The following is a 21382-nucleotide window of genomic DNA, read 5'->3' on the forward strand; positions in this document are numbered from 1 at the left end:
CTCAATGTTATGATTGTGAGATTAATTCATGCTGATGTATGTAGCTGTAATTCATTCAATTTTGTTGTCATCTAGCATTCTATTGTATGAATACAATTTATTTTTCCATCCCACAGTTGACGGACACCTTTGTTTTTTCCCAGGTTTCGACTCCTACTCCTATTGCATTTTAACATCTAACATAATAATTTCCCCCTTTATTTCTACACTGCAGTAGCTGCAGGTCTAGTATTACTTCTTGCATGCCTAATATCATTCATTCACTTAAAATCTTTGGCAACTATTACAGATCAAAATAGGTCTGCAGAACCCAAAATAAATTGAGAGAAAGAGGTCACAACAGAGTAAACAATACATGTCATGAAACATACTCATCTCTGGAACGCACAGCGCAGAGCTCTTTGGATGAGGCTGTCTGAGGCGCTAACTCATGGATCCATGCTATGATAGTCTGTAGGGCTAGCTTTCATTGGCTGAGAGTATATTCACTCTTATTCCCTTGTTCTCCTTTTACTCTCATTTTTAAGGAAGGTATTTCAGAATGACAGCATTATAATGACGGTACCGAATTTTGCAGCTTTAAACAAAATGTATCTTAGTTGCCATCAATCAGAATGTGCATGCAGATGCTATTCTTGGATGATTTTTTTTTTCTTTTTGAAATGGTGTAGACCACACGGCAGCTACACTATGGTCAGTGAGACCACCCTGCCTGGGAACACAAAGACTTCTATTGTATGAGGGAGAGACATGGACAATTTCAGCAAAAAGCATAGGAGCCTTCATCCTCTTCATGTCTGCTGCTCCAGATTCCAGCACTTCACATCTCCTCAGATATCTCATCCTTTGTAGAAGACTCTCTGTCCTCTCAAATGTCTTTCTCTGTCGACTGCCTCCTTCCCATCATTACTTATTCACACTCAACTCTCTTGACTTAAAAAGTAGCAGAAAAACAAAAACCTATAGCTATGGTCTTCTCTCCTTTCCTTTAAAACACACTTCTTGAAAGCAGTATCACCACTCAGTCTCTAGTTCTTCACCCCTACTGACTGTTTAACCCACTACAAACTATTTTCCACCTCTACCCCTCCACTGAGACCACCTTAATGAAAGTCATCAATGCCCTCTTGGATGCTGTACTTAATGGACACCTCTTCATCTTTCTCTTCCTTGGCCTTTCTCAAGTGTGCAACTTTGCTGACCCCTCTCTTCTCAACTTCTGTGATATCATACTTTCCTGTTTTCTTCCAACCTCCATGGACACTCCTCTTCAGACTCCTCTTAGGATCCTTATTATTCTGACTGTCCCTTAAATATAGATCTCTTTGAAGGTTCAATCCTTGGCCCTTTTCTTACATTTTATGCTCATTTTTGATCGTCTAAATCTCAGAGTCATGTTCTATGAGCACTTCAATCTCAACATGAGAACAAGTACTGGGAAACATCCTCCTTTTTCCAATATTCTTCTCAATACTCTACATATATAGTCATCCCCTCCCCCCAAGTCTATATCACTGCTCTCTATTCCTTTCCATATGTATCAAGCAGGGGTAGCAGAAAGGTCAAGCACTTTGAAGTTCCTGTCAGTCTGGCTTCAAATTCAAACTGCTTTTTAATTAGTTATGTGACTTTGACAAAGCCATCTTCTTTCTCTGTAAACACGTTTCACACCTGTATAACACCTATCTTGTGGGGTTGAATAGATAATAAGAGGTTAATGAGTGAAAACCACCTAACGCTGCACCTGATGATGCCTTGTAGCTGTCCCAATAATTAGTTTTCTTCCCATTTTCCATTTTATGGAATCTAATCCTATCTTCCCAGCTGTAATGAATTTAAGGCAGAGCCAATCCTTTAAGAATCCTTTGGTTGGGCACGGTGGCTCACGCCTGTAATCCCAGCACTTTGGGAGGATGAGGTGGGCAGATCAGGAGGTCAGGAGATCGAGACCATCCTAGCTAACACGGTGAAATCCCGTCTCTACTAAAAATATAACAAATTAGCCAGGTGTGGTGGTGGGAGCCTGTAGTCCCAGCTACTCGGGAGGCTGAGGCAGGGGAATGGCGTGAACCCGGGAGGCGGAGCTTGTAGTGAGCCAAAATTGCACCATTTTACTCCAGCCTGGGTGACAGAGTGAGACTCCATCTCAAAAAAAAAAAAAAAAAAAAAGAAGAAGAATCCTTTAACCCTGTCAGACTGGTCTTCTCACTGTCCCGGAACATGTCACACCATTCACAGAGGCACCCCTGCATGGAATGCTCTCCCTTGCCATTCTTACTTCATGCATAGCTAAGTCTTATTCACATTCCAGCATTTAGCCCAATCCCTTAATCGATAAAGGCCTTCCTTAGCCACCAAAGCTCAGACTCCTCAGAAATTTCCTCCACATGTGAACTGTAGAATATTGGTACTAATCATCAGGCATTTATTATATGCTACTTTTGGGGGTTACATATCTTTTCATTCTATTTATCTCCAATTACATCATTATTCTTGGAATGAATTATATGTAGTCCTCGCACAGTTTCTAGCAAAAAGCTTTAAGTAATACCTGTTGATTGGTAATTTGTTAATTGTTAATTTGCAATAACTGAAGGCATAACATCATTTAATATTTTCAACTATTACTTTAAAATATCCATTTAGACAACTGGAATCTTAGAATATATGACTTTAGAAGCCATGTAGAACAATATTCCAGATGCACAACATCTCTTTACAAGAACCTAATGAGTGAATTTTTAACTCCAGTTTCAGTAAGTTCACATGACCAGAAACTCATTACCTTCTTTGGGAACCATTTGATGTCTAAGTAGCAGTTCCATAATACAACTATCAATACCAGGAGATTAACACATGATATACTGCTAAGATTTAATTCTTGAACCCCATTCAAACTCTACCAAATGCCCCAATAAATGTCCCTTATAGCAAAAGGATACAGTTCAACATCATGCTTCACCTTTAGTTGTTATGTCTTGTTATTCTTATTGCTTCTAGAATACTTCCTCAGTCTTTCTTGGAATTTAACATTTTTGAAGGTTACAGGCTACTTAAAGACTGGCCTTCAATTTGAGCTTGCTAGGTGTTTCCTCTGATTAGATTCAGGTTATGCATCTTTAGCAGGAATGTCACAGAGGAAGTAATGCTGTGTTTTTCTCATTGCACCTGATCACATGGTACATGATTCTGATCTGTCCCGTTTCTGATATTGTTCATTTTGATCACTTCATTAAGGTAGCATCTGTCAGGCTTCTCCACTGTAACAATAATCTTTTTTTCTTTGATATTAATTAATTGAACATTTTGTAGGGAGATACTAAGTAAATATCCCATTCCTCATCAAACTTCAAAAGTTATTTATTACTTCATGTTAAGTATGGACTCATGGTTTCTGATTTCACTTTGATGATTAAACTGACCCAGATTTAGCTAGTGGGTACTCACTTAAGCTACTTTCTGAATCTGTTTTACATTTTTCATCATTCTTTGAGGATTTCCTAGATTTCTGATACAAGATCCCCCCGGCTCACCTTGTATTAATATTTACTCTGCCACAACCCTGGAATTATCCATTTCTCCACAGAGCCCTGATTTCTTTCAGTGGAGGATGGTACTAGGTGTAACCATTGCTATTATATTAAGGTATCACTGCTCCCAGGTCCTCACAATGGACAGAGATTGGGAATATATAATGTATGGATATACGTGCATACACATTCACATTTATATTTACTCCTCTGTCTAGCTGATTATTGAAAACTTCTGATTCCAATCTAGCTACAAAAGGTTGATTGTACTTATCCCCTTTCCATATTTGGAGCTCTCTTTTATGACCATGAGAAACCTGACTCCATTATCCTTAACATATTTACTTATTTGTCAATCTCCCTGTTTATCACTTATCTCCCACTGCTGTCACCAAGACCATGCCAGCACGGATGCTCTTTCTCCATACTCAGGTCCTCATGCATTGGCCCCCTCTTTACTCAACTTGGCTCCAAACTCTAATCTGGGCCCCTGTGGCTCCCCTTCCCCTGGGATGGATGCCTACCATGCTGTGCCCCAACCCAATGGCTTTAGGACCAAATTCTTCAGGAGGAAGAGAAGAGGAGGAAGAAAAGGAGCAGAAAGATAAATCTACATCTCTTCACTTTTACCCACTGGCATGAATTCTGTCTTTTGGGGTCTCCCATAATAAACATAATCAATTCATATGCAAGTATTTGAGGTTGGTGTTCACATCTTGTCTTGTTCCTTCAGTCATTCCTTAAATGACGTATTTTCAAGTACCCTCATCATATTGAGCATTCTTTTCTGAATAAATCCTATTCTGTCTACATAGCTTGTAAAACTGTAGAGGAAGCACTTTTGGTTGCCTATCCACTATCCTATCCTGCCCCTAAAATTCCTTCTTTCCTAAAGAAGCCTAATTTTGTTCAGGTATCCACTCCCTTCCATAGAGCTATATGCTGCAGGAAATGTGAAATCTACCATCAGTGCCTGACTATTCAATCATGATAACCACATTCCTCTTACCAGTGACAGGTTTAATAATGGGCATGTGACCAAATGCTAACTAATGAGACATGTAAGGAAGTCTTCTGGGGGGCTTCCTAAGCAAGGAGCACAACACAAGCACACAGCTCACTCTCCTTCCTCAGGACATTACTGTGCCTGGGTGAGATGCACAGAACTGTTGCAACGACCTTCCACCAGCTGAGGATGAAACCAGCACAACAAGAAGGGCAGGACCAAAGGATCACAGACAAGTGGAGGCAGAGTTCTTAGGGACTGGCCAGAGTCTCTCTTATCATTAGCCTTCTTGTTGTGTGAGATAACATGTTTCTTTTCTGTTTAAGCCAGTTTGGTCCAGTTTTCTTTTTAGCTGCCCCCAACAGCATTCTGACTGATACGGAGTGAAGCCAGCAACCACACAACCCTCCAGGAGAGGTGTGATAAGCTAGGCAACTTCCAAGTCCCTGTATTTCCTCTGACACAGCCCAGGTCAATGGTGACACATAACATAGACTACTAAGACGTCCACCTTTCTCACACCTACAACAATGTTATTTTATATTTGTATTGTTAAAGTGTTGCCCTTCAACAGAGAACTAGAGGTTTACTTATTATTTACATTGTTAGCTTTTCCATTGTTTCAACTTGTTCAGGTCTTTTAAGTGAGAATAATAAAGGAAACTGAAGAGTTGTTACTTGACTGCAAAGCAACAGAGCCAGGAATAGGGCAAAAACAGAATAATAAACACAAAGCTAGGAGACAGGAGACTTTTGCCCCCATAGTAAATGTGCCACTAGACTAGTAAAAAGTCCTGACTTTCTATGTTTCTAACTTCATGCATCTATACAACAGTGAGGAACCTCAAGATTCCCTTCTGGCATTAAAATTCTATGACTCAAGAGACTTCATCAGAGAATTCATGGCTCAGAATTTCTCTCTGGCTTGAAGCATAAAATCAAGAAAAGTAAATCCCCCCAAATCAGTGGTAGCCCATTAGTCATTATCAAGATTTACTTCTTTCAAATCAACAAAACACTGCCCTTGGGCTACTCACTCCAAGAAACAACTCTATTACACTATAGAGATCAAGTCTGGGCTGTATTTGTGTTTACTCTTAGTAGAGGAAATGTGTAGAAAGCAATTGCCAAATCTGCACCCAATTCACGAATGTGACAAAAAATAAACATTCAGCCATCTCCCAGACCAGAGAGATTATAGGAGCTAAATGAAAGAAAGCCCAGATAGTTATAAATGTGCTGTCACCATGATGTAAAGCCCTTCAATTGCTCCCCAACATACTTAAGTTTTGAATCTTGGGATTTTATGTCCCAAGCCCCTTCGGCAAAGTGTGGTCCCTGATGAGTGCTCCATCTTCACCTGCCCCTACTTTGCCTGCCTTACTCGGCCCAAAGACTCCAGCCTCACTGGATGCCTTTCAGTTTCAGAAACTGATTGAGTCTATCTAAAAATATGTCTCGGCCAGATGCCATGGTTCACACCTGTAATTCCAACACTGGGAGGCCAAGGCAGGTGTGGATCACTTGAGCTCATAAGTTTGAGACCAGCCTGGGCAACATCGTGAAACCCCGTCTCTACAAAAAATACAAAAATTAGCTGGGCATGGTGGTACATGCCTGTAGTCCCAGCTACTTGGGAGGCTGAGGTAGGAGACTAGCTTGAGCCCAGGAGGTGGAGGTTGCAGTGAGCTGAGATTGTGCCACTGCACTCCAGCCTGGGCAACAGAGTCAGACCTTGTCTCAATAAATAAATAATCAATAAAAGTATGTCTCTGTCTTCTCTCTCTCTCTTCCCTGAGTGTTCTCCTGCCCCTAACCTCTCCCCCAACACTCACACATTCTGCAGCCTTCTGATCTTGCTTAAAGCTATCTTCCCCATAAAGTGCCCTCCCTGTGACACACCCACGAACTTGGACACGTCACTTCCATTTCCCCTATGGGAACTCTGCTCTTTCTCTTCATAGCACTTATTACTACTTGTAGTTATCCTTTTGTTTGTTTACTGGTTTAGTATGTTCCCCTTGCTGGTTTATCAGCTCCATGAGAACAAGAACCATGTCTGTCTGGGTTGCTCCTGCATATCCAGAAAAGAATAAAGACAACGTGGTTGCCATCATACTTTCAAAGGCATCTTAATGGCATGGAAAAACATTTAAGATACTATGCTGCGTGAAAAAACAGTTTACAAAGCTATATGTTGTATAAGCAGGAAGATTCCAAATTTTTGAATATGTACATTTTTATATGTCTAGAAAAGATTGTACGGGAAATAAATCAAGGTATTAACAAGGAGGGTGGGATTATATATTTTTGTATGGAGAATCTGAGGACAGAAAATACATACATAGTATGCTAAAAGTGGACAACCATAACCATCAGGTGAAAAAATGGAAAACTCATTATAAGGATAAAGAATAAAGTGTGATTATCAAATGATTAAATTGATTTAATAATCAAAACAGAACTGAGAACACTGATTATCTGGATAAGTTGTAACACATTTGTTAATATGTCAGTCAGCTCACATTACAGTCATAGCAGTTTTAACAGAACACAACTGTGGAGCAAAAAACGTTAGCCGAGGACAGGGGCTCCGAGCCTGGCTGCATATGAGACTCACCTGGGCACTACGGAGGCTTAATAAATCACCATCTCCAGGAGATGGAGTCCAGGGAATCTGCGTGTTTCAAAAGCTGGGTGATCGTGACACAAGGCTGGATTTGGGAACCCCAGTCTAGGATAAATCAAGAAGTTGGAGAAGAGGTTTCTTTTCAGTAAGCGTTTCAGATAAAATAGGAACCTGAGAGGTAGAGATGCAAACAGTAACAGATTCTGCCAATAGCAGCTGCCTACCACAAGTCAACAAGCAGTCATAAATTGCACACAGTGTGGAAAAATCCACTCATCATGTTTGGTTTGTTCAACCACACAAATAATTCAAATACCAAGGGCAGTAATATGTTTTAGAGTAGCACCTTACCTACTTAGGACTCAGCTTGGCCTACTTGCCTTTCCAGCCAAACACAGCAAAGCAATAAAAAACACCTCTCAGCAGAGAAGATAAAAAACAGACGTCTTAAAACTCTTGCCCTACAACTGATACAGCCAAGATAACCCCTCAGTCTTCATTAGAACATATTAACTCCTTTTTTATACACCCTTCTAATGAGCTCCACTGACAGCCAAAACTCAGAGCAGATTACCTTTGTAAATTAAGAGGGGGAAGGGAATTCACGGAGAGGCACACAGAAAGCAACGACAGAAACTGAACCATGTATTTTTAAAAGTTAATTTACATCAACTTAGTGTGGAACAAAACATTACAAATATGACAATAAATACCAAAGACATGAAAACAACTTTTTATAACTACAGTCATGATGATCTAAGTCATTAAGAAAAAGAATTAAATCACATTCTTTATATTCTGCTTAAGGAAGCAAAAATGAGAAGGCATGAACATCTGAGTGCTCTCTATGTGTAAAGAACAATAAACAACCCAGCTATTATCTCATTTGATGTAATAACCTTGTAGTGTAGGAATCAGTCTCATTTGAAGACGACTGGGCCATTAAAGGCTCAGAGAACTGAGGTAGATTTTTAAAGTTGTACCGCAGAAAGTAGCCATAGCGATGTCTAACTTTGAATAACTGAAATATTTCCTTTGCTCATTATTTTATACCACACTGCCACTTTTAAAGTAATTTTGGTTACAAGCATTTCTTTCTTCCTTTTTTTTTTTTTTTTTTTTTTTGGTGTTTGCAAGGATAAAAGCCTTCTGGAAAAAAAATCATCTAAAACAGTTGTTTGCAAGCTGTTTTTCCAATGTGATAGCATTTTTTCCCAAATGACATATTCCTTGGAACCCCACTATGCAGGAGCAGAGCTGCTCTGTTAAACGCACCAGAGTGCCAGGGCCTGAAGCCCTACTCCACCTCTACCTGTAATCCAAGACTGCTCCTCAGGCACCTCCATGACCCAGGACACCACAGAATACAGATTTTTTTTTAAAAGCACCAATCTAAACAAGCTTAGTCCCTGGATTTGCTGTGTAAAAGCATGTCCCTTAGAAACACTCAACTAATAACACAAAGCTATATAAAGGCATCACAATGTTGTGAAAAGTTTGGTAGTATGGTAAAATGTAGTTAACTGACTAAGGCAAGCAACAACACGAGACTGCTCAAGATTACAGTGCCACTAATGTTTCCTGCTTTGTTGTATCATGTCAAGCTTCACATGTCTGAGTTCTACAAATGAGGAAGAAAAAAAAAAAAAAAAAAAGGAGAGAAACGTCTACCATTTCACAAAGGCCCAAAATCTATTTTAGTGGTTTTTTCCAAGAGTAACTGTAATTTCATTTTTCCTGTATTACCAAAAACTGAAGTTACTACAGAAAAATCAGATTATATAAACACATAAAATAGAATACATTAAAAAGCATACATAAAATATAGTAAATGCATAGTTCAGCCAAGAATCAAAGATGCAGAAGTACTATGCATTTATTTGTTTATTCCGTGATAGAGGTGAAAATATTTTGTCCTTAAGGCCTCAGAATAAGCCTTGGGAGATAAGACTTTGTCTTGCCCTTAGAACTTTGAGTGTAGAGGTAGGACATAAATATAAACTGATAGGAAAGGTTGAATGCAATTAAAAAAAAAAAAAATAGTTGTACTCACTGACATTTAAACTATTCTAGAGATTTTTTGAGTCATTTATAGGTTTTTGTCTTAATCAGAAGGAACATGGGATAAGATGGTAGAATCAGGTTAACTCAACCTCAATATCAAGGACTATTCTTATAATAAACTTAAAATGACCTAAATATCTGTAAAACCCAAAGCTGAAATATGACTAATGATGGGGTTTATCCAAAACAAATACGTTGTTGGGTTTTTTCCCCATGGGGTTTGACTTTTTTTTAATTGACTATAAAATTTATCGACTTTATATTGGACTCCAAGCAACAGTCTGAGCTAGAACCATTTGGGATCACCCGACGTCGCTACAGATGGTCCTCTATTGTACAAGTTACTCAAAGACGACTTTGTGGTCAGAGGCGAAATTTGTTTGCTTCATTGTTTTAGATGAAGCCATTTTTTTTTTTTTTTGATAAATTCATTTGCTTCTACTGCATATGTGAACCTTGTGAATATACAGTAAGTGGTAATGGGTTTTTTTCCCAAGACTTAACAATATAACTGTGAGAGACATGAGGAGAGGAGGAATAAAAGGAAAGCTGTGTTTGTTCCCCAGTGTGTTTATCCATCTATTCCTGGAGGTTCTTTTAGAACCCTGAACTGGCCTGTGGCTCTTTCTGAAAAATCTATGTTCAGGAGTAAACAATATTTTTATTAAAGCAAAATGGCTTTACTAGAGTTAATGCTTTAAACTCATTAAAGTGAAATCCATTTCTATATTGTGTATCAAGGAGCAGAAATGTAGGAAAATAAAGGCAATCCCATTCTGGGATAACTGTAACTAGTCCCATGTGAGCAGCTGTGCCTGGAATACAAACTGGGATATCTTCAGGAACAAGGCTAGGACAATGAGGAGCCTGGAAGGTGGACAAAATACCAAGAGGAACTAGCAGATGTTCTCGATTCCCTTCTCCATCAACTGAAGTCACTTACTGGAACCCTTCTCTTAAAAAATGATCTGCTTTCCAAAAGCAGACCATTCTATTTCAATAAGAAATGCTGAAAGCCATGATTAAAGTCATAGTCTGGCTCACTAGTGTCTCTCTTTTTATTTTTATGTTTTTACAGACAAGGTATCACTATATTGCCCAGGCTGGAGTGCAGTGGCTATTCACAGGTGTGATCATAGTGTCAAATCCATGGGCTTGAGCAATCCTCCTGCCTCAGCCTCCCCAGTAGCTGGGACCACAGGTGTGGGTCATTGCACCTGGCTCCTCACTAATGTCCCCTTAACCCAAATGTTAAGGCCACAGTATTCACCACACACACTGAGTGCTGAGTCTTGTAAGTTCTGTAATTGAGCATAAAATAAAAGAAAAAGTAATTCCTCTTCCTCTTCTAGACCCAAAGATAAACCACAGACACAATTTTTAATTGAGCGAAGTTTTCATCAGGTACCCTCCCCTCTCTGTCATCAGGACCTGCCTCCCCAAGAATGAACTAACCTTATACTATATGCTGCTCATCCCTTCCCACAAGGGTTCAGTTCTCTATCCCAGGTCTGCCATATCCCTGAACAGTAACATACTGTAAAATTATTTCTCAAAAATGAAATTCTCTATTCCTTATTCTAACTGATGCCACTGAGGCATGAGAAAGAAATTAACCAGACTGAGCAGATTTACACTAATGTACTTGTGCTGCATTAGAAGTATTTGACTTTCTAAGAGGATTCTTATCAACCTAACTCAATCTCTAGTTGGGAGAATTTGGGGCAGCATAAGACAAGAATGAAAGAAGTGTAGACAATGTGGGGGAAAATATTTTTGAGCAATGGAGGCTGGCTAGCAGCACAGCCAGCCCACACATGCTTAAAGTGAGTGGAGAGAGAAGAAAAGAAGGCCAGGATGGCTCAGGCCATAGGGCAGGGGGAGAAAGGGCTGTTTCCAAATACTTCAACAAGGGTCTGCTGACATTCTACCTCTTCCATAGGGCATTTTTTACCTACTCCCAATGCCATTTTTTCTTTTTCCGAATTCCCTCCTAATATAGTACATACATACAGCTCTTAATTATATTGTCATCAGTTCTCTTTTCTAAAAATGTGATATGATTCCTTCTCTGTAGGAAGCCCTTAAAAGAATGGATTGTCTTGGGAGGCTGACGGGTGAATCATGAGGTCAGGTGTTTGAGACCAGCCTGGCCAACATGGTGAAACCCCATCTCTATTAAAAATACAAAAATTAGCTGACTGTGGTGGTGGGTGCCTGTAATCCCAGCTACTCGGGAGGCTGAGGCAGGAGAATTGCTTGAACGCAGGAGGCGGAGGTTGCAGTGAGCTGAGATTGTGCCACTGCACTCCAGCCCAGGTGACAGTGTGAGACTGTCTCAAAAAAAAAAAAAAAAAAAAAGACTTGTCTGCGCTATTCATTTGAGCTCAATCATATTTCACTTTATATTGATCCATTTATTAATGTATCTCTTACTCCCAATTAAGTTATCTCTCAAAGAGTAACTTTATTAAAAGTAACCCCCACCAAAGTACCCAACCCGGCACTAAGCACACTTTAAGAATTCAAGTAGTTGGCCAGGCATGGTGACTCATGCCTGTAATCCCAACACTTTGGGAGGATAAGGCGGGCGGATCACCTGAGGTCAGAAGTTGGAGACCAGCCTGGCCAACGTGGTGAAATCCTGTCTCTACTAAAAATGCAAAAATCAGCTGGGCATAGGTGGCAGGTGCCTGTAATCCCAGCTACTTGGGAGGCTGAGGTAGGAGAATTGCTTGAACCCAGGAGATGGAGGTTGCAGTGAGCCAAGATCGCACCACTGCACTCCAGCCTGGGTGACAGAGCAAGACTCCATCTCAAAAAAAAAAAAAAAGAATTCAAGTAGTTGCTAGCTTTAATACCAGGAGATTATATGAAACACATATAATAACACAAATAATAACACAAAAATAACATATATAGGGTCTAGAGATGAATGAAGAAATTAGTTACAGATTTAAAAAAAAAAAAAACAACTCTAGACTTAAAGTCTGTTACCTGGCAATAGTGCCTAAATGTTACAAACCTTCGTGAAGGCTGAGAACAGTGACATGCAGAATAAAATAGTTTAGAAATCTCTTAAATATGAATAGATTTCATTTTCCAAAGAGTTTAAAACAATTTCCAGAAATTAAATAGTGATACCTGGAGGGAATGTGATTATGAGAATGCATAGGGTGGTAGTTACAGAGCGAATTGGGAATAGCAAGGGCATTTTTGGTGCACAGGGCTGGACCAGGGAATGGAGCAGAGACAGGGGGCACCTACTGAGTATCTACTATGCTTCAGCCACCACCATAGGTATTTGACATGTTTTAAATGTGCTATAATTTCACAAGAACACATCATCTTTATAGATGAAAAAACTGAGGCTCAAAAAAGCTAAGTCACTTGTCCAAGGTCACACAGGTGGTAGCAGATGAACAAAGACAAGATTAAGGTCCAGATTTGTCTATTTCCAGTGTTCTTGCACTCTCTGCTAGGTAATGTGAATTCCCTAGTTTGCGCCATTGCAAAGTTTCATCCTTGCCCCCCGCAAACAAAATCAAATTTGTCTTAATGAGGGAGGAAGAAATGACACGGAAGACATGAAAATATCTAGTTCTCTAGCAGTTATGGGGTCAGGGTAGGGAGGTGAGGCCATTTGGGAAGGATTCAGGGAGAGTCAGCATTAGCTGAGTGAGAATTCTATACAAGGCACTTGCTGCACATGTGATTTCATCTCAATAACCCTGAAAGGTGATCATTTTACATATAAGGAAATGAGGCTTAGGGAAGCCCATGCTAACAGGAATAAAAGTGAAGCTGAGATTTGAACTTGGTCACTTAGTCTCAGAGCCTGTGCTCTTTCTGTGACTCCCTATTGGAAGCATACTTTTGCTTCTCTTTTTCCCATAAATGCTCAAAACTAAAGTTTGGAAAACATTGTTCTATTCAAGAGATCTTGACCGGGTGCGGTGGCTCATGCCTCTAATCTCAGAACTTTGGAAGGCCGAGGCAGGTGGATCACTTGAGCTCAGGAGTTTGAGACCAGCCTGACCAACAGAGCGAAACCCCATCTCTACTAAAAACACACAAAAAAAATTAGCTGGGAGTGGTACTACGTGCCTGTAATCCCAGTCATTAGGGAGGCTGAGGCATGAGAATCACTTGAACCCGGGAGGCAGAGGTTGCAGTGAGCCAAGATCGCACCACTGCACCCTAGCCTGGGCAACATAGGGAGGCCCTGTCTCAGAAGAGAGATCTAGCCAGTAATTACATTGTAGTTGAACTGAAAGAAACCTGCTTCTTACAGGAAATAAAACTGTCATCTAAATCAAGGCATCTAATAAATGATAAAGGAGAGACATACAATGCATATTTTAAAATGCTGTCTCCCTCTGACCCCATTGATGAATATAGTTGGCGTTTTTATAGGCCATGTCGGTGAGGCTCATGAACAGGTAATCAACCCAGTGGAGCTGGAGCCACTGCTGACGGTAAAGTTCCCCGACTTGGCAGTGGCTGGGCAATAATACAATGACCCAAACCAGTTCCAGTGGCAGCACCACAAATGGGTATTAAAGAATTCTCTTTAAATGGGACCACCCCTAGAGATAGTGTCCATTTTGCTTAGCTGACTCAGACTTAGGTGAGAATGTCAACGAACAGCTCTCCACATAGAGCTAACATGGAGATCACTAAGTAAACACATTTCTACCTATGTCAGATTCAACATTTTTGTCTCAAAGTTAAGCAAAAAGCCAAAGTGTATCTCTTTAATGTAAAAGTAGTTCTCAAATACAAAAAAAAAAAGATGAGCTGGGCTTGGTGGTGTGTGTCCCAGCTACTCAGAAGGCTGAAGCAGGAGGGTTGCTTGAGCTGGGGAAGTCAAGGCTGCAGTGAACCATAATTGTGCCATCGCACTCCAGCCTGGGTGACAGAGTGAGACCTTGTCTAAAAAAAAAGAAAAACAAAAGTAGATCCCATCAGAACCTGCAAGGAAATGAACCAGTAGCAACTTCTAAGTGCTTGATTCCACCCACATCTGGCTCTATTTGGGAACTAAATTCAGCAGAAGTCTCCAGGGTCAAGAAATGACCCTGAATAAAAATAGTCTCGGAACTCTGTCACAAAGTAGGAAAGGAAACCAGGCGGCAGGGTGATTCACTCCAAATGGCAGCTCCAAAACCCAAATTCCCATTTTTGTCCCAATATGAAGCCAATGTGCAAAACAGGCAGAGAGCAAACTGTCCTTTTCCAAAGGCCTTCAAAAGAGGTTGCCAAAGAATTTCACGTGGAAGCCAAAAAGATTTAGTGTGCCATTCACCTCTCCTATAAATCTAACTAGAGCTATTTCTAACTAGAGGCCTGAACCAATGGCAGGTTTACATTTACTTGAAGACCACCCAGGGTATCTATGGTTTTTTTTTTCCCCTGGCAAGCAAGAGAAACCCTTTGTCCCACCAAATTTTCCAAATGACCAAACAGCCACAGAGAAAGAATACAGGGGTGGTGTGGTGAGTGTGTGTGTGTCTGTTTCCTGTCTTTCTTCTAATCTATAACTCACTGCCCCAAAACACAGTTAAGTTCTATTAAAGTACAATATTTTGAGAAGATTGTATGCGAAAGAAAAAAAAAAGAAAGAAAGAATTCCACTGCTTGAAGAACAATGAGCCAACATTTGAGTACTCAGTTAATTCATTTTAAGATGTATTAAACATGGGGGAGGGCAAATTCTGTAGCATCACAGAAAACACAAAAGCATTAAAGGTAGGTTTGCTTCACAGTCACTCACTTGCACCTTCCCCTTCCAAAGCCTTGCATCTAATTCTGCATTCATGATTTACATTGTTTTTCTTAAAGGTGGTTGCCCCCAAGCATTATGAGTTTCAAAGCACCAGAAAACCTGGATCTACCTCTGAACAGGCTATCTGCCTTTGATGATTCCATAGGTTGATGAGGAAGCAACCTATGAATATGATAAATTCTCCGTTACGAATAAACGTCCACGTATCCTGAGAGCACATGAGAACGTGACATTGACCTGTTTTGGGGGATTGGGAAAGATTTCTCACATCCGGTCTTGAAGGATGAGTAAGAGTATGGCAGGCAGAGAATGAGGGCAGAGATGATGAAAGGAGGACATTCCAGGGGGTGAAAACAGTAAGGGTCAGTGGCTTGCAGCTAGGGACAATATTGCATGTGTGTGAGCACAAACACACCCACCCACACACAACCCCTCCTCCAAGGACTTGTGGCAATGTCTAGAGACATTTTTGGTTGTCATAAACGAAAGAGGAGTGGAGTTGTTGACATCTGGTGAATAGAGGCCAGAGATGCTGCTAAACATCCTACAACACACAGGACAGCCCCTACAAAAGTCTAAAATGTCACTAGTGACAAGGCTGAAAATCACAGGCCTAAGCAAAGGTACAAAATACATGCTGTGTTAGGTTAAAAATGAGGAGTTGCATGGAGCTTTGGCACGCACAGTGCTTCAGATGATTCCTTTTATAGAAGACAAAACCCATTAAGAAAAGAGAGGGGGAAAAATTAACTTTCTGAGAAGCCAAGATATAAGGCTGAATAGATGCTTTATTCTCAAAACAGGAACCAATAACAAAGCAAGTTAAGAAACTGGACCTCTGGAAGCCTAACGTATATTTCATTGTCCTATAAAATGGAAAGCATTTCTGTCAAGGACACCGTCCACGGCTCAAGTCCACTCCTGAGCAGTAGCCTGTATTCTTCCTTTCATGCACATGGCTAACTGAGAGTGAGGAGTGTGCAGAGTAAGGAGCACACCGAGAAGATGCAAGCAGCTTGCCCTGGCAGGACTTTCAGAGGGAGGGTGCAAAGCTGATGTTAATGCTGGAAGAACTCATGTATAGGAATGGTCCAAGTAAGGAGAAAAGGAACCAACGAGCTCCACATCTAAAAAGGAAGCGGCTACAGAGAAAGCAGAACATGGTAGGACAGGGATGCTGTGGTTTGGGCTTCAGCTGGTCATCAGGGTTGCTGGCAGGAACTGCTCCTGACCATGGAAGCAGGCAGGACTCATACAGGAGTCTTACTCCTGGGCAGAGATCCTTGGAAACTGGAATGAGGAACTTACCACCACCACCTCCACCTCCACCAAAAAGGCAAAAGAAATATCCCCCAACAAGAGACTTCTGGGAGGGAAAGAAGGAGCCCTCACAATACAAGCAGGTTTTGTTATAACGCAAGAAATACAAGTTGAAGCTCCTTCTCAGATATCCTAACTCGCATTAATCCACATCACTCTTTTACTCTTGCCCCATCCAGAAACATATCTAGGTCAATTTTTTAAAGTAAAAATGGTAGGAGAAAATTCCGTCAATTGTGGCAGTTGTCTAAAAATCAAGCTTTAGCTCCAAGAGGGAAAAAGAAGGCCAGATTAATAGCAAAAGAACAAGATAATTCTAAAAGGACAATGCCACATAAGCTTAAAAAAAAAAAAAAAAGTAACTGAAACTTTTTTTCCCTCTTCAAAAAAATGTTGCCACAAAGGAAGGCACTCTGTACCCAGCATTGCGCTAGGTGCTGCTATTGAGAAAACACAGACCCATGAAGCACCTGCAGCCTTGAGTGCTTGACTATTACACGCCTTAAAGGAAGGAAACAGGCCTTGCAGAAGAGCCAGGTGGGAAGGGAGGACAGGACATTCCAGACTGGGGAGTAAGAGCAGGAACTGCAGCTTGGGAGGGCAGGAGTCATGAGGTATAAGCACACATAGGAATTTCACTCACATACCCATATCCACCAATGGACCAAACACGTTCAATTTCAGCTATGTACAACCAGACATGTGCCCAACCACCAATATTCCAGGAGACAAAAACACTTCAGCATCACAGAATAGTATCTGGATTATGCAGTGGTGGGTTTCTGGTCACCTTCTGCAAAGTGAAAGGAAAGAGAGGACTGCTTTCTGTCTGGGCCAGAATTTATAGTTTGAGAGGAGGGTAAGGGGTGCTACCCTTTGCTGGCACTGTGTTTATGACTACAGTGAACCAACTACTTTAATTTATAAGTAAGTCACGAATAATCACTGATCTGTATGATGAGAACCACAGCCAATTCTCAGAGTCATCAAGGACACACAGATGAGATATGTACAAATACATATACATCTGTACACCCAGGATCTTGAATGATGTGGAGATTGGGTATAAAGGTAGACCTAAAAACCTGGGCCTTAGCCACTGGCCATGTGGAGAGCTGGTGATTCCTCCCACATCTCCACAACACCAAGCCCTTCCCTTCCAAACAACTTAGCTTATTCACTGTCACCCAGAGTCAGCTTTCATGCCGCCAACCCCTGCTCATGCTGCTTAAACCACCTGGAATGCTCTCCAGCCACGTGTCCACCTTTACAAATCTTACCCACCCTTTGGAACTCAGCTCAACTCCTCTCTTCCTCTATAAGGTGTTTTGGAGTCAATCTAAGGCATCTCTCTCTCTTCTGAACTTACAGAACAATTTATATAATCACTTGACAAATAATCACCTAAGCTTTATAAGGCTTTTATCTTCTCTTTCTTTTCCTTTCTTTCTCTTTTCTTTTCTTTCTTTCCTTCCTTTCTCTTTCTCTCTCTCTCTCTCTCTCTCTCTCTCTCTCTCTTTCTATCTTCTTTTTCTTCTAAGAGATAGGGTCATGCTCTATTATACAGGCTGGAGTACAGCGGTGTGATCAAAGCTGCTTATGGCAGCTTTGAACTCCTGGACTGACGCAATCCTCCTGTCTCAGCCTCCTGATGTTGTTTTCTTGAACTATTCTTTAAATCACCCCCTAGAAAATTCCACCTTTCTCCACGTCTTCATTGAGATTCGCCCCTTTGAGAGGTAAGGAGCACATCTTGTAGTTCTTTGGATCCTCCTAGCTTATCTCCTAGAGTACCTTGCACACAGTAGAATTAAATTGCAGTATTCAGCGTTGTGTTTCACACCTATAATCCTAGTGCTTTGGGAGGCCAAGATGGGAGGATTGCTTGAGGCCAGAAATTCAAGAACAGTCTGGTCAACATAGCAAGACCCCATCTCTAAAAAATATAAATATTAAAAAATTGCAGCATTCTCTTCTCTACACATAGGAGTTGTTAGCCTCACCTTAGTAATCTATCTTGAGATTCAAACCTCACACTTAAGAGACTTAATGCTTTAGGAAAAAAAAAAAGCAGAAATTCTAAGTGCCTTCCCTCAATTTACTTATAAAAAAACCACGAGTTTCAATTCTCTTGCAGAGGAGTAGTCCTACAAACTAATGTAGCCCTGTTAGACTCTATGCCTTCAATTTCAAATTCTGAAAATTCTGCAAAAGCTCTGGCTGAGGTCATGTATTTGCTGGAGGTGACAGATGGAGGTTAAAATGAATGGCTCCATATTCAACTATTACTACAGTGTCTTGTATACAGTATGTACATAATAAATGTACCAATGTCTGAAAATCTGAAATGATTATAAGCCGAGAGTGACAAAATTATAAAGGCATTTCTCAAAGCACACAACTTATTTCCTGGGGGCAGGAGAGTAGAATCTCTTAATTTAAAACACCCTTAATCTATGAAATTGCTATGTAACTTACCCCTTTATCTATTTTACGTGCACTTGGGAAAATTTAAAACAGTTTTGCTAATATGGATTTGCCAGGCACTAATCTTTGAAGTTACAAACACATATTATTAATAATTCATTTAACCCTCAGGACAAACCCAATCCTACAGACAAGAAGACTGAGGCACAGAGAGGTTAAGTAACTTGCTCAAAAATCACAGCAAAAATGTAGTAGAACTAGAATTTTAATCTCAACAATCAGACTCTTAATCACTATGATAATGGGTATTGGTTATAGCTGATGTAGAAGTATGTCATTTTGATTAATATTTGAGGTGATTTCTATAAAAGTTGTGCATCCAAAACTTGATCAGAAATGTAACATCCTATCATTATGCTGGTATGTAATAAATCTGATTGACCCCTGTCAACTGGATTGACAGAGGTAGTTAAAACTGCAAGTAGAGTTAAGCACCCAAGCCTGGATTATGATTTTTCATTTTATAAGTTTAAGGAGTGATGTTTAGCTATAAACCTTAGAAGAAATGGAGCCAAAGCTTGCAGGGAAACACACACACGCACACCAAAACTCAGCTATTTTGAAACTCCACTTACTTTAACGTTTAAGTCAAACTAAAACTGTTTACATATTACTCTATCAAGGGTGAAATAATCCCATGTAAAGGGCTTTCTAAAACAAATTCACATCTTGGAAGCCCATTTTGGGGCGATGAGTTGTGACTACGTTCTCAAGGATGTCAGTAACACAAGGGCTCCATCCACTAACTCCTTGAAAAAAACCAAAGCCATGAACGTCTTGTCAAATTCAGACAGTTTATCTTGGCACTGGCAAGTACACCAGTCTCTTCGATGTCTGGAAACGTGTCTAATTACGTTTAGAGAGTAACTAAAAAAATAGCCAGTGTCCCGGAACAGACAGCTCGGGGATCACTCCATAGCATCCTGAATGACAGGATGGAACTACGCCAGGAGAATAAAAAAAAAGGGGGGGGGGGGGGGGGGGGGGGCGAAGAAAGAAAGAAAAGAAGCAAGTGTAAAGCCGGGACGAGACGCCAGCCTCTCTCTAAAATAACCCTGAGTCCTCCTAGGGCCTTCGGGGCCACCGCAACTCTCGCTCAAGTTATTTCCCTTCAGTTTCCATGAGGTCACCGGCCCGCCCACATCCCTCACCTGGCGCGGGGAAGCGCGCCCTCCGCGCGGCACACCCCCTGCACCCAAACCCAGGACAGCGCCCAGGGCTCCCCTCTCAGGGAAGCCCGGCCCTTGAGCTCGACACGCCCCCCGCACCCCAAAGCGGCCGCACCCCAGGGGCGTCCGCTCTCGGGAAAGCGCAGTTGCGGAGCTCGGCAGACCCCCGGACACGGCAGCCCGGCCGCCCCTCCATCCCTGGAGCTTGGGCGCCCCCCGACACCCCGGATCCGGCCGCGCCCGGAGGCGCCCCCTCTCGGAAAAGCGCAGCCTCGCGCCCCTGCGCGTGGCCGCTCCGCCCTCACCTGAGCCTGAGGTTGGCCATGAACTCGGGCATGGAGACGGTGTCCATCAGCACGAAGTCCGCCTTGCCGAACTCCAGGCTCTCCTGCTCCGCCATGGCGCCGGCGCGGGGACTCAGGTGGGCGCGCTCGGGCCGCCGGGGCCGCTCCGGGGGCCCGCGATGAGCTCGGGAGGGGCCGGGGCGAGGCCTCGCCGCGAGGCTACGGGGAGGGGGCGCGCACGCCGCTCGGCGGGTCCGGGCCGGGCGGAGGCCGCCCCGCTGCTCCTCGGCGCCTTCTTGGCCGGCGCGGCTCCGTACGGGACGCACCCGGCAGTTTCCGCTCCTCCCGCCGCGGCTGCCGGGCGCTGTAGGGGCCGGGACACCGAGACAGAGACGGCGGCGGCTGGTCCCGCCTCCGGCCTGGGGCTCGCCCCGGCTCCGCCCCGCCCAGGCCTCCCGACTCCGCCCCGCCTGGCCCACTGAGGAGCCCGCCCCAGCCGCGGCCCTGGCCACCGCCTCTTCACCTGGGCGGCGCGCACGCGCGGGTGGGCGGCGGGGACGCGCGCCGGGCCGGGCGGCGGCAGCTGGGCGGCAGCGCCCCCTGGGGACAGGCGCTGGGATCTCAGGCGGCCAAGAGGATGGCCGCCTGCCGCGCACACTTGGTAGCTGCCAACAAAGTTAGAAAAGGTGGCACATATACACCATGGAATACTATGCAGCCATAAAAAAGGATGAGTTTGTGTCCTTTGTAGGGCCATGGATGCAGCTGGAAACCATCATTCTTAGCAAACTATCACAAGAACAGAAAACCAAACACCGCATGTTCTCACTCATAGGTGGGAACTGAACAATCAGATCACTTGGACTCGGGAAGGGGAACATCACACACCGGGGCCTATCATGGGGAGGGCGGAGGGGGGAGGGATTGCATTGGGAGTTATACCTGATGTAAATGACGAGTCGATGGGTGCTGACGAGTTGATGGGTGCAGCACAGCAACATGGCACAAGTATACATATGTAACAAACCTGCACGTTATGCACATGTACCCTAGAACTTAAAGTATAATAATAATAAATAAATAAATAAATAAAAAAGAAAAGTAG

At 42.4% G+C, this 21382-nt stretch overlaps 1 protein-coding gene across 7 annotated transcripts in view; it reads right to left on the bottom strand.

The window, feature by feature from the left end:
- Window positions 1-20693, bottom strand: part of MYO1D (myosin ID) — a 382230-nt gene extending 361537 nt beyond the window's left edge. For 4 of the 7 annotated variants that reach the window (XR_001896300.1, XM_017950496.3, XM_021928921.2 and 1 more), the window contains exon 1: window positions 20299-20693. Coding sequence is in view for 3 of the 7 variants with exons in the window: in XM_017950496.3 (XP_017805985.1) it covers window positions 20299-20393 (95 nt within the window). In the remaining 4 variants the exon portion in view is untranslated. Of the gene's footprint in view, window positions 1-7156; window positions 11403-20298 lie in introns of those variants that run through there. The other 3 variants (XM_017950498.3, XM_017950499.3, XM_017950497.3) reach the window with 3 other exon arrangements.
- Between the last annotated feature and the right edge of the window lie 689 nt (window positions 20694-21382).

This window comes from Papio anubis, chromosome 17, assembly GCF_008728515.1.
Source record: "Papio anubis isolate 15944 chromosome 17, Panubis1.0, whole genome shotgun sequence".
NCBI classification, from domain to species: Eukaryota; Metazoa; Chordata; class Mammalia; order Primates; family Cercopithecidae; genus Papio; species Papio anubis.